The sequence below is a fragment of the Gossypium hirsutum genome, chromosome A11 (assembly GCF_007990345.1).
Source record: "Gossypium hirsutum isolate 1008001.06 chromosome A11, Gossypium_hirsutum_v2.1, whole genome shotgun sequence".
Taxonomy (NCBI): domain Eukaryota; kingdom Viridiplantae; phylum Streptophyta; class Magnoliopsida; order Malvales; family Malvaceae; genus Gossypium; species Gossypium hirsutum.
In genome coordinates, this window is record NC_053434.1 from 13,332,951 (window position 1) to 13,346,106 (window position 13,156).

At 32.7% G+C, this 13,156-nt stretch overlaps 1 protein-coding gene and 1 long non-coding RNA gene across 6 annotated transcripts; both read right to left on the reverse strand.

Moving 5' to 3' along the window:
- Window positions 1-3,704: 3,704 nt before the first annotated feature.
- LOC107923174 (histidine-containing phosphotransfer protein 5) lies at window positions 3,705-6,178 on the reverse strand. Its single transcript, XM_016853392.2, has 6 exons — window positions 5,982-6,178; window positions 5,501-5,631; window positions 5,310-5,381; window positions 5,056-5,127; window positions 4,223-4,295; window positions 3,705-4,044 (listed from the first exon to the last, which is right to left on the reverse strand). The coding sequence occupies exons 1-6, from the start codon at window positions 6,042-6,044 to the stop codon at window positions 3,994-3,996; spliced, it is 462 nt and encodes a 153-aa protein (XP_016708881.1). The 5' UTR covers window positions 6,045-6,178; the 3' UTR covers window positions 3,705-3,993.
- Window positions 6,179-9,699: 3,521 nt separating this feature from the next.
- On the reverse strand, window positions 9,700-12,673 carry LOC107924502 (uncharacterized). 5 transcript variants are annotated; one of them, XR_001691787.2, is made up of 6 exons: window positions 12,420-12,673; window positions 12,013-12,138; window positions 11,793-11,850; window positions 11,353-11,710; window positions 11,138-11,214; window positions 9,700-10,680 (listed from the first exon to the last, which is right to left on the reverse strand). It is a non-coding gene; the product is annotated as an uncharacterized lncRNA (long non-coding RNA). The 5 variants fall into 5 exon arrangements; XR_005904860.1 differs by having other exon boundaries at window positions 11,128-11,214; XR_001691786.2 differs by having other exon boundaries at window positions 9,700-11,214.
- Window positions 12,674-13,156: the final 483 nt, after the last annotated feature.

Below are 13,156 nucleotides of genomic sequence, written 5' to 3' on the forward strand. Positions count from 1 at the left end.
TTATAACCTCTACTTAACCATACGTAACAAAAGTTCCTTTCCCCCTTTAAATGTTTTTTTATCAATGGTGTGTAGTTATAAGCTTGTTTTGTGTTCTTACTTGATTACTACGTTTCGTTTTTTGCGGTGGCGGTGGCCGATGAGCACCAACCAGATACAAGGAAAAGGGCCTTTCTCTAGTTAGCTTCCTGCCTCAAATAACGGGAAGAGAGAAGTGTTGGGGGGGGGTAATGCTGGGGTGGCTTATTGTGTTAATTGGTAAATTCTTAAAAGCACTAATTTCAGAACAAGGAATGGAATTTCATTTTTCTTTTTTATATATGTGTATGTGTTGTCTTGTAATGAAGTTGTATGTTGATGTTATACTTGTACTATGTGTTCTAAAGGTAATATATAAAAGATTTTGTTCTGTTAACATTGCTTTCTGGTCTGGGTATCAACAACATGTCTTTTAACGAACATCCAATGTTTGTGGAAATGCTGAGCCATTCAATACTTCAATGCGGATCATTCTTTTGATAATTGGCACCAAGGGTGATCTTATAGTATCTATGAAATCAATTTGTACACTAGAAGATAAATTAAGTTGATGATTTTCATCTACTATACTTTCTATATTTACTCCTTACACAGTCATATCCACGCCATTCAATACTAATATTTGTCATCATACCCATTCTTTTTAATATTCTATTTAACGCGTTTTTATAATAATTGTTAATATAAGAAATTACTCTTTAATTTTTTTCAAAAAATAGTTGGAAATATATATATTTAAAGCTTAGTTGGAAAAATGTAAAGAAGGCGTGCAAAAAGATGGGGGCGTGTGGCGTGGCGGACCACATAGGCAGGCAAATTTTTTTTTCTTTGTCAGTACTCTAAAGCCCAAGACCAAAACAAACCCCAACCAATCAAAAACTTTTGGAATCATTAATTAAAAAAAATAAAATTAAATGAGATGAGTGGATTATAAGTCCAAATCGTGTGTTTAGCCAACTTTCCACCTTGTTTTTTTTTTTTTAATTTGGAATTTTCTTTTTTCTTTTTAGGGGACATCAGTCAGAGCTTTTGTTAAATAATAGGTGTAATAAATATAGTTATGGTATTTTTTTTAAGTTTAAGATATGAAGCTGTTCACATATTTTGTTTTGTTTTATTTGTTTTTACGTAATACAGAATATAAAATGTTAGTTTGGTTTGAAAGAGGAATAGGGTTTGGTTTTCCGATGGGTAGAAAGTTAAAAAAGTCTTCAAAATAGTGGTTGAAATTTTTGGAACCACTCTAAGGGGACCACCCCCTTTTTTTTTTGTGATAAATGAATATTTAAATAAAGAATAAAAATGTTGGATTGCTTTTAAAGGGTGGTTTAATGGGGGAGCAGTAAGTGGTAGGAACAGCTAAGCCTTGGATAAGGACATAGAACTTGGAACCTGTATTTTTTAAAATATATATATAATTCGGAAATGATGTTATTAATATATCTAAATTTTAAAACTTAAAAATTATTATTTGTCGTTAGTTTTTGCAGCTTCCCATCAGTAAAACAAAACACAAATCAGATGTATTCATTATTTAAGAGTTTTGTTGTTTTGCGTTTTCTTGTTTAGATAAGATTAAACATTTATAAATGCCCAATGTTCATTTATTTTTGTTTTATTGTTCTTCGTTGTCTTATTGTGAAGCTGTCTCATTGTAAATTAGCTGTTTACTTTTTTGTCTTTTATACATAATCCTTTAATACGACATGGTGGACTGTTTCTCAACAAATTGCCTCTCTTTCTCCCTCCAACCCCCCCCCCCCTTTTTAAATGATTTTCGGACAAAAATCCTCACTATATTTCCATTGCCTCACATAATTCTATTTTTTTAAAAAATGATATCATATATATTGTATAAACAAATAATTATATTAATTTAATATAAAAATATATATTTATCTAAATATATATAATTAAATTCAAGTTTCATGTATATTGTTAGACCAAATTAAAATATTTATATTAAATTACAGATTAGAACAAAATTAATGTATAATTTTAATATTTATCCTTTTAAAAAATAATTTATTTTAGACGGTAATTGCTTGAGGACTTCGCTAATCCTTATTTTATTAGTGCGCTTAATTATTATTATTATTATTTTGTTTAGCCTAACACACGCAAAGGTCTAAATTGAGTATTCCCTACTCTCTTCAACTCCATCCATTTGAGGGACCATTTTATTCCATTTAAATATAAATGTCATTTTCAAATTTTTGGTCAGTTCAAGATATAATGATGTCATTTTCAGATTAAAAATATTAAATTTGTGAAAACTCATGTGATTTAAATTATAATAAAATTTAAATCGAAAATATTAAAAGTATATTATAAAAAATTCCAGTTTCAACCTTGGTATACTAATTAAATTGTAATGACAAATAACCCCTCCAATAGAAAGTAACAATGGGCGATAAAATTATAAGAAAGAAAACAGCGGGCGATAGGTAGAGGACAAGAAGAATAAAAACATGAGAAAAATACAAAAAATAAAAGGCTGACAATTATAGCTAAAGCCCGAAAAGTAGAATGGAAAGGATTTACATTTATATAAGATAAAAAAAACACGTGGTTGAAAAAAATTATGCGAAAGTGAAAGGTTGGCAACCACTTAGACTACTATAACTAATAAATAAAAAAAACCAAGTTTTTGTGCTTATGATACATTCAAATGTATAAGAGAAATCACAAGAAAGGGAAGTTGTTAGAAAAATGGTTCCTTTATTAACATTATAAGATTAGAGAATATTTCCTTTAAGATATTTAATTACTAATATGGGGGGTGGGTCCAATTGTTGGTGTTGGAGCCTGCAATGAGTTACCCGTATCCTTCATTCCGTCTGACAACGTACGTACCATTTGGCATTTCTATCTACCTAGTATTATTATTTACAAAGAATACTAGTTTTCTTTTATGGACTTTAAATAGGAAAAGCTTTTTTTTATTTTGTTGTTTTGAAAGAAAAGATATGGTACTACTAATGGCTGCCCCTTCTGATATGCACCTTTTTTATTTTGTGCTTTTGGACTTGACTATAGCTATTGCTACTTCTCTCAATGAGAGGCAGCCGTACCGGATTTGATGAAGATGGACAATGCCCTGTGCTTTCGGCTATGCCCTTTTTCTCATGCTCGCTTCTGGCCTGCTTTATATTAGCCATCTTCTCTTGTAGTTTTGACTCAACTTTGATTTAATAACGAAAAATCAATAACCCAAATGTAAAATTAACTCAACCTATAATTAACCTAAATTCGTAATCGAATTAGACTTTAAATAAATGCACTTAGAAAAATTAATAAAAAAAACAAGGGCGTAGGGCGTAGGTTGGATGAAGACCCAACCTTTAAAATAAAAAATTATCCATTTAATAAAGGTAAAATTATACATTGACTCCTTCAAAATGATAAAACTTTAATTTAATCCTTTAAAAATGATAAAAATATAAGTTCATTAAAATTACAATTTAATTCTGGCTGCTGAATTTTTTTTTTTTTTGGCTTCGCCCTGTATAACATAAATTATAACATAAATTATTATTTGCCGAAATGGCCTACAGTTGGATACCCTTCAATGTAAAGTAGAATTGTGTAACATTATAGACATAGATACACTTCCATCCATGCATACAAGTTTTTTTTTAGCCTTGTACCAAAAAACAATGAGCTTAATTAAAAACCATTATTCTATACTGCATTAAACCTCAACATCACCTATCTCATCCACACACTGAACTACCATATGTGTATATATGCTTTTTGCAGTTTATTCACAGCCTTACCCTATTCCTCATACAGGTTTTAGATACAAATCTAAGAAAAACCCTCAAGTAATATGCAACATTGCTGCAATTACTTAAATACAAAACCTCATCAGAAAATGGTATCAAACAATAAGTAATATCAGCTGTTTCAACTTTTCCTTTGCTCTACCATGAGGATGATATGAATGGTTATTTATTCCACTACTGGAATTGATCCACCAGCTGCCAGGATTTGCTGCTGCAGCTGAAACAACCAACCGTAAAGAATCCACTTAAAAAGTACTATTGGAGATAGAAATGGATAAAAATTAAACTCAAGGAATGAAGCACTTTTTTATGAAAAATGGAAATCTGTTCTTGCAGTATCAAAAAGTCATGCAGGAACATAACAATTCCTAGTAGGAGCATGTTGTTATGTGTACCCTGAATAAGGTTTGAAGCTTGTTCTTCAGTAGGGAGTATTCATGAGTCACCTGTTGCAGGCATCTCAAACACCTGTCCCAAAACATTATCAAGTTAACCAGTCACTTCATTGTATGATTCAAGGGAGTGCGAAGCAAAAAACTTACAGATCAGATATAAGAAGACGTTTCAACTGGAAAAATTGTATTTAATTGATACAGGTACCAAAAAGCAAATATTTACAAATACATGAAGTTTTCATTGCATGCACACTCAATTGGAGAGTTTCCTGGATCGACATCTGATCAGACCAACAATCTAGAAAAACTAAATTATCATATATTCATATTAGCTTAAATTACTTGGTTAAGCAAAACGGAAACACTATTTGCACTTGAGACTGTTGAACATGATGCCTACTGACCAACTTGTATCTAATCTTCCCATTTAACTGATAAGGTGATGTGAATAGATAAGCTCAACATAATCTCTTCTCTATGGATGACTAAATGTTAGCTTTTCATTCTATTTTTCTTGAGCTGAGTTGAAGAGAGCAGTAACTCAGCTCTCATGGCTGAATCAAATGGCATTTCACATATCCCTCTTTTAATCTATATTATGCTTCCTAACCAAGTGAAGCGTTCATGGATGAATGCACTGTATCCCATTATGACTTACTGCCATTTTTCTCATGGAATCTAGGAAAAACATCCAAAAACCTTCAAAAAAGCATCATACAGGTTACAGTAGCATGCGAATACGCTAATCAGGTCAACATTCTAATTCAGCATTTCATGCGATCATATAAAGAAACTAATGATGAGAAAAGATGTGAATGGAAAGCAAAGCTCACCCTTCTCGATTTTGGGCTTCACAAAAGCTTCTGAAGGCGACGCATACATCTTTAACCCTCATTGCACCTATGCTATTACCATAAACACACAAACACTCATAACAAACTTTCAAACACAATTAAAATACATTCTAATCTCTACAAGAAGTAATGAAACAACCATCTGATTTTGTACAATGATCATTGCAAAATCCCAATTAAATAAGATAGCAAAGTCAAGTAGAAAAATCAAGGGTTTAAGTATTTATGAATACCTGGAACTACTGCCCTTTAGCTGATGGACACTAGCATCCACTTGCCTGAAATCAACCCCTTGTTGTTGCTCTCTGATAGTAATAATATCACAGTTTACCAATTAGTTTCAGTTTATCCAACAAAACCCAAAAGGGGAGTTATTCTAAGAATAAAACAAGAGAAAGCAAGACAAAAACAATAAAACACTCACAAAGCTCTGGCCATGTTGTTAATAAGCTTCTCACAATCTTCAAAGAAAAGAGAAGCCACCTCAACCACAAAATCAGGGCTGTTATCATCTTGCAGTTTTTGGAGCTGAGTAAACTGATCATCCAAAAATCCCTGTTCAATAACCCATTATTAGGAAGCCTCCAAAAACAACTCCAGGAGAAAAAACAAATAAAAGCGCAGTTAATGGATACAAAAATAAGAATAAGAACCAAAAAAGTTTTTTCCTTTTCAGGTAAACTGATTTATAATCTCGGGGAAAACAAAATATGACAAGTCCCCACTAGATTTGGCTTTTTATAACGATTCTTTTACCCTTTTTTTTTGTTGGAAATAATCTCAATAGAAACAATCATAGGAATGAAAACCCAAAACCCATGTACAGATTTTAATGAAAAGATAAATATTTTGGTCAAATCTAAGCAATAACGCAAAAAAGAAAAAAGAAAAAAAACTATTTGGACCTCACGGTGGAGTGATGCAGAGTAGTCAATGAACTGTCTCTGCAACTGATTCACAACATCCATGGTGACCAAGCCTCCCCTGTTTTCTTTCTTTTAAGCTATTTCAATAATAATAGTAATCACTTGAAAACAGACATTAAAAGCAAAGGATTTATAGCATTGAATATACAGACCAAAAAAAGAAGCAATAGACAGACAAGCTAATAAAATCATAAGATAACCGACTTTTGTATTATTAATTAATTATTACCTAATCCGATTTTTTTAATTTATTGCGGTACGTTAAATTTATGTTAGAGAAAAAAAAAAGGGTTCTAATTAAAAATTAAATTAATAGAAACTCAAGATGTTCATCACTTTAGGTGGCCTAGGTTTAAGTTGTATTAGTCTTGTTTATTGTTTGGGTTTTGTAGTATTATTATAATTCATCAAAATAAATTAAATTAATAGATTATTAACATGACACATTCATACATTAAGTGATCGATATAAATATTTTTACTTTTAACTAAAATTAAAACTGAAAAATAAATTTAGGTAAAATTAAGACCCTTTTTTTATATGGATTGAGCCTTGAGTAATATTTTTTTTGCTAGAGTTGATCCGAATATCTTATGTTATGTAAAAATATTATAATAATTATATATTTTTATATTTATATTAAATCATTAACCTAATAACAATTAAACCTATCATCCAAAACCTAAAAAGAATTTACCCAACTAAATAACCCAACCAAAATATAAAATTTTAAAAAATATATTTAATATAATAAATATTTATTATATTTGTGATAGTGTTTTTTAATATAAATATTTTTTAATGTATTTTTAATGGGTTTATTTTAGCTTATTTTAGTGCATTTAATTTATTATATTTAAAAAAATTATTTTTAAATAAGAACTAATCTAAAAATAAATAAAATACGGATGGGCCGGATCAGATCCGAATTTACTTTTCTTAAATTAGATTGAATTTGGACAAAAAAAATAAACTTATTTTTTGAGCCAGAACTATACATAAAAATTTTATATAAATACTTTGCATGAGTTGAGCTCGACCCATGAACACTTATAATTTGAACCCTGCTTCTTTTTCTTTTGCTTCTTTTTTCGTACAATCTTTTTTTAAATACAGTGTTCGATAAACTTCTCAAACTCATTGCAATTAGACTTGATGGCGACATACCTCTTCATTGAAGTTCATCATTATTGGTACATTGATTTTATGTCCTGATATCGTGTTTTACACACAAATGTTTGACATATTATGGTTTCTTATAGGTGGAGTTTTCCGAACTCTCCCGCATCTATGATCTTGCTTTCTTCATCTGGCGAGAAAATGCTTTAACCAATGGTGTGAATATGTTGATATTGAGTTGCTACGTTTATGTTCATCTCAGCGCCATCTTGAAACTCTCTGTTGTTGTTCCAATGTCGAAGCCCACTTTCATTAGAATCATTATACATGCCCTATTTCCTTGTGTGTGCCGAGTCGAATATATTCATATCTTGTGCTGTACATTTGTTCTGTTACTGACTTCTGCACTCTTATTCCAAATTAAAGCTTTTAGAGAAGTCGGTGACACTTATTTGTTTGGATACTTTGGCAGCAAAATTTAGCTTTTAGTAGGAGTATATATGAATGTCTGGAAGGGCATGAATATGATCCTAAAGGTATCAAGTTTCTCCAAGTCCGTCCTATGGACTTGCTCGCTCGTGTATTTCTACCAAGTGAATCGTAGTTGTTCTTCTGTTTTGCAGGTGATCGGCTTGTTCTCATCTATAACTTTGTTGACCAAATTTCCCGAGTGTCCAACCCGTCTCCTTTCCTTGCTGTCTTCCCATCTCTGAATTTTGAGGTCCGTTCAAGATACAAATGTTTCTCTCTAGCTATTGGTGCTTAAAGAAAAAGATCGTATGGAAAAGAAAAACAAAAGAAAATAAGGAGGGTGCATGCCACAAGGGGAGAGGGAGGAAATTTTTTTTGGACTAATCATGGAGACATCTATAATTTTAGTCAAAAATTAAAAAAATGTTTAATGTGTGACATAAACAGTCTATCAGGGGATTAATGAAAATTTTAAAAGTAGTGATTAATTCAACTAAATATTTTAATTAGAATAATTAATTGAAAAAAATTAGAATGACCAAAATATTAAAATAATCATGGATATAATTAAAAAAAAAAAACCGAAGTGCCCACGTTGAATGATTGTCTTAAAAAGATAAGAACAAACATGAAGAGCGAATGTTCTATCTGGGACGTTCAATCCAATTCCAATGTTATTGGATAACGGTTTCCACAATTTTATGTAGAGATAAGGTTTTGACATAATGAAGACCAGGTAGTTGAAGCCAACCCAAATGTTGTTGGTTCCACAAACAGTTTTGATTTGATTTTGAACAATTTATCTTTTATGAGTTACTTGTTAATGTGATTTGATGGTTGAAGGTTATTTGTATAGTGATACAACTAGTATCATATCGTACAAATTATAAATATCTGATATGTCGGGAATTTTTTATTACAATACTCCGAATAGGCATTAAGAATCTATTATAGTAATCAAAGATAGTGCATAATTCAAAATCTCATACTCAATTTTAGGTATGTCTTTGACCTCCACAGACATTTCTGTATTTCTGATGCCAAAACACACACTATTGTACTAACATTTTCATTATCATAAATCCACCACAATGTATTTACACCTCCTTTTGCTAGACCTTAGAATGCTATACTTCATATTGATTATTTCCAACTTGGATTTTCCTTATGATCTTCCGTTTCATGTTGCCCGACGAAATATCATTCTTCAAAGTCGTATTTGATTGGATTATGACTTCAACATCAGCAAAAATCATATATCCATTCAAATGAATTTATTTTATAAATCGATTTGTTATCTTGATACTATCATATGTTAAATTTAAACATTACAACCAATTTTAACGATTTCAGTAATTCTTTATTCAAAAGAATCCAACAAAATTAACATTAATTTACTTTAATTGAAAGCAAAAACAATAAATCAATTCTTGTTCAACGAATGTAACAATAATAACTTAACAATTCTAACGATTTGAATAATTCATAAAAATAAATGATTCAACAAAATTAGTATTTACTACAATCACAACCATACAAAATAACAAAATTTTCTTATATCATCCGCATAGAACATAATCAACAATTGTAACAATAAACATAACATAATATTAACTCCAAAAATACTTACAAATTTATTATCAACATTTGCAAACACAATGAGAAAATAATATTGACTACAAAATTAAAGACTAACTTTCTTACCACTCATTCATAAATTATGAAGAAAAAAGATACTTAACTACTTAACTGAATTATAGGAACTTTTGTGCATAGTCTGAATCATTTTGAAAGTATTAAAGGTGAGATGATTTTGAAAGTTTTTTTTTTACTAACAAATTATAGAATATATAGGAGAGGGAAAGAGGATTAAGTATCTTAAGTTTAAGTTTATTTAAAGTCGAAAAAAGGGGTCAATCTCTATAAGTCATAAAATGTTTGAAGTCAACACCTTCACAAGTAGAGTTTCCATTTCACACCTCAAATCCCGACATACAACAACAAATAGGCTCGACCTTGGGGTCGTTTGGAGGTGTGCCTGCCCAGGGCCCAAAATATTGTTTTCTTGTTTCTATGGAGCCCAAAAATAGTTTTAGCTTTTAAAGACCCAAATTTTAAGTAATCTAATATCTCATTTCATTAGATTACAGGAGCAGTTTTTGACATGTGGCCCACGAAGGCAACATGGGAGGACGGTCTTCCAGCCCTCTTTTATCAAGAAAGTTGGCATATTGTTGGAGAAGACGTCACCTCTTTGCTTACGAATTCTTAATGGGGATATGGAGGTTAGTGCTGTGGATTCTACAAATATAGTACTTATTCCAAAAGTTGTCAGTCCCACAAATATGACCTGGTTTCTACCAATTAGCTTGTGTCATGTGCTCTACAAAATTTTGGCCAAGGTATTAGCAAACCGTTTACGAGTCATTGGAAAATGTATAGACGACGCGCAGAGTGCTTTTGTGCCGGAAGATTAATATCAGATAATGTGATGTTAGCATACGAAATTCTACATAAGTTAATCACGAAGAGAACGGGGAAGAAAGGACATATGGCCGTAAAACTGGACATGAGCAAGGGCTACGATTGAGTTGAATGGACTTTTATAAAGGAGATTATGCTAAAGATGAGGTTTGATACGAATTGGGTAGCAGCTCTTATGAAATGTATCTCGACTGTCTCTTATTCAGTGGTTATAAATGGGCATAATGGGGATAAATTTTTCCCAACCAGAGGTCTTAGACAAGTTGATCCGTTCAGCCCATTTTCTATTCTTTTATATGTGGAGGGTCTATCGAGTTTATTGCTACTCGCAATGAATAGAAGTTTTTTTTTAGGGTGTTAGGGTTAGTAATGGGCCACAGGTTTCACACCTTTTGTTTGCTGATGATTGTATTCTATTCGGGTAGGCAACAAGTAGGGGCACAAGTCTATTCAAGGAAATCCTGCGGTAGTATAAACTTTGCTCGGGACTGTGTCAATTTTGACAAATCAACAGTTCTTTTCAGTAAGAATACCTCGGAAGAAGATGGGGGATTAGTCAACATTCTCTTGGGGGTTCCGCAGTTCGAACAAACCAGAGCGCTACCTATATGGTAGGTAGGACGAAAAAGGAAACTTTTCAGAATTTGAAGGACCGTATTCAAAAATGTATTGATAATTGGAGCAACCGGTTTTTATCTCAAGGGGTGAAGGAAGTTTTTGTGAAGGCCATTCTACAGGCAGTACCAATTTACACGATAAATTGTTTTTTACTTCCTAAATCTGTGTGATGAGTTTGATAGTATCATTGCACGATTCTGGTGGCAGAAGAGCCATGGCAAAAAGGGTATTCATTGGTGTACATGGAAAAACCTTTGTGATTTAAAAGAAAACGGTGGCTTAGATTTTAGAAATTTTGGGCAGTTTAATATTGCATTGTTAGTAAAACAGGGCTGGCGCATTCTTCAGTATCCAAATTCTTTGTTAGCTAAAGTTCTAAAAGCTAAATACTCTCCGAATTCAAACTTTTTAAGTGCCGAGTTGGGATATTTACCTTCTCTTACCTGGAAGAGTATTTGGGCAGCAAAGGGACTGCTCCAAAAAGGATTGGGCTAGAGAGTGGGCAGAGGAGACCAGATCTCTATTTGGGGGGATAGTTGGATCCCGGGGATTGACAGTTGATAGACATAGTAGACAAAACAATGGGGAACTCCAGTTAAGTCTCGGAACTTATTGATAATGCGAACAGGAAGTGGAAAACATGTTTGGTTAATTGTACCTTCCAAGGAGTTGCTCAGAAATTTTAGAGATCCCTCTCTCAGAGACTGACCACGAGGATATGCTTGTATGGAAGGGAGAGCTATCAGGCGAGTTCTCGGTACGTAGTGCTTATAAACTATTACATAATGCTAGCCTGGATCTTAGGAATTTTTTAATACAGACCGAAATGAAAGAATTCTACAAGAAACTATGGGGGCTACAGCTACCCCCTAAAATTATAATCATTATCTGGAGAATCTCCTGGGATTTTATTCCAAACTTTGTTAATCTCCGATTCAAAAGAATAATATCAGATGATAGGTGCCCCCGATGTTGTTCCTGGGAAGAATACAACCTCCATATCTTTCATGACTGCCCTGCAACGACCGAAGTCTGGGGATTAGTACACTTACCTTGGGTTGTTAATAATATGAACCAAATTCTATGGGAGTGGCTAACCTGGGTTCTCAAGAGAGGTAACGATGCCCAATGTCGATGTTTCAGTTATGCCTTATGGCTAATATGGTTATCCAGAAACCGTTCGTGCATGAAAGGAACAATATAAACGGTAGAGAGTTAGCGCAAAACATACGGCGGTCTATGGCAGATTATGAAGCAGTAAGGGAGATGAAGAGACCTGTAATTATGAATAAGTATTTTAGAGCCCAAGAAGACGTACCAGGAACGGCGGTCTATTTCGACGCAGCGTTCGATAGTAGCAGTTCCACATTTGCGACTGGTCTGGTGGTCTGGGATCTGACCGAAAACCTTTTGGCCGTAAAGTCAACCATTCACAACAATATTCCTTCCCCATTTGCAGCAGAAGCACATGCATGTTTAGAGGGCCTAAAGTTAGGGATCTCGTTGGGTTTACAATCAATTAAGATAATGGGAGACTCTAAAACAGTGATTAAGAAGTGTCAAGTGACTTTGCCAGACAAATCAGTGATTGGAGCCATTATCAACGATATACATAACAAAAAACGGTGTTTTCAAGAGATTATTTTTCAGCACAAGCACAGATCGAAGAACTCACAAGCACAAAGAACCGCAAAAGATGCTCTTGTTAGAAGGGAGTCTGCTTACCTGATGGGAGAAGAACTGGATGGGCATGTCTTTGCTTTAAAGAGATGCCGGCCAAGGAACCCAGATTGAAGAGATTTGAGGGAAACTGATTTTCAAAGGAGGGAAGCAGGAAAGTTTTATCGTTAAAACCTGCTGTTGATAGAATAGATTGGACTTTGAAATGACAACTCAGGAGAATTAATGGTGTCCAGCTGTTTAGCATTTGACTGGGGTAGATATTTTCTTTAGGTTCCTTTTTTGTTTTGTTTTTTACTTTTTTACTCTTCTAGCTATCCGTTCAGTTTTGTTTTAATGCTGGTTAGGAGGATTGCACTTTTTTAGTCAGATTGTAGGGCCAGTTGTTTGCTTCCTTAGTTATGGTTGTAACGGGCTTGGGTCCAATTATCTTTTTGGGCCTCAAGTTTTTATTTTCTTCTAATAAAATAACTAGTCATTTTACATAAAAAAATCTCATTTTATTGTTCCGCCTAGAGTCTCAAAAATGTCAAGATAAGACCTGACAACAAAGAACATTATTCTTGAGAGGAATCCTCAAAAATTGTAGTCTAAGACTTTGACACTTATAGGCGTTGAGCTCATCGTTATGTCTTTTCATTATCAACAAATGATTGGATAATAAATTTCGCACATACTATCCAGCACTTATTGTGAAACTTGATACCAACAAATATGGAACAAATTAAAAAAAAAACTTTTGAAGAAAACTAAAATACAAAATAATAAAAAATAAATTATAT

Excerpts from the sequence above, each read along its gene's own strand:
- LOC107923174 (XM_016853392.2), bottom strand. The coding sequence starts at position 6,044 with ATGGATGTTGTGAATCAGTTGCAGAGACAGTTCATTGACTACTCTGCA. Across the intron at positions 5,128-5,309 it reads CTAAAGGGCAGTAGTTCCAG|CATAGGTGCAATGAGGGTTA; the intron begins GTATTCATAAAT and ends TTATGGTAATAG. Across the intron at positions 4,045-4,222 it reads AGCTTCAAACCTTATTCAGG|CTGCAGCAGCAAATCCTGGC; the intron begins GTACACATAACA and ends TGGTTGTTTCAG.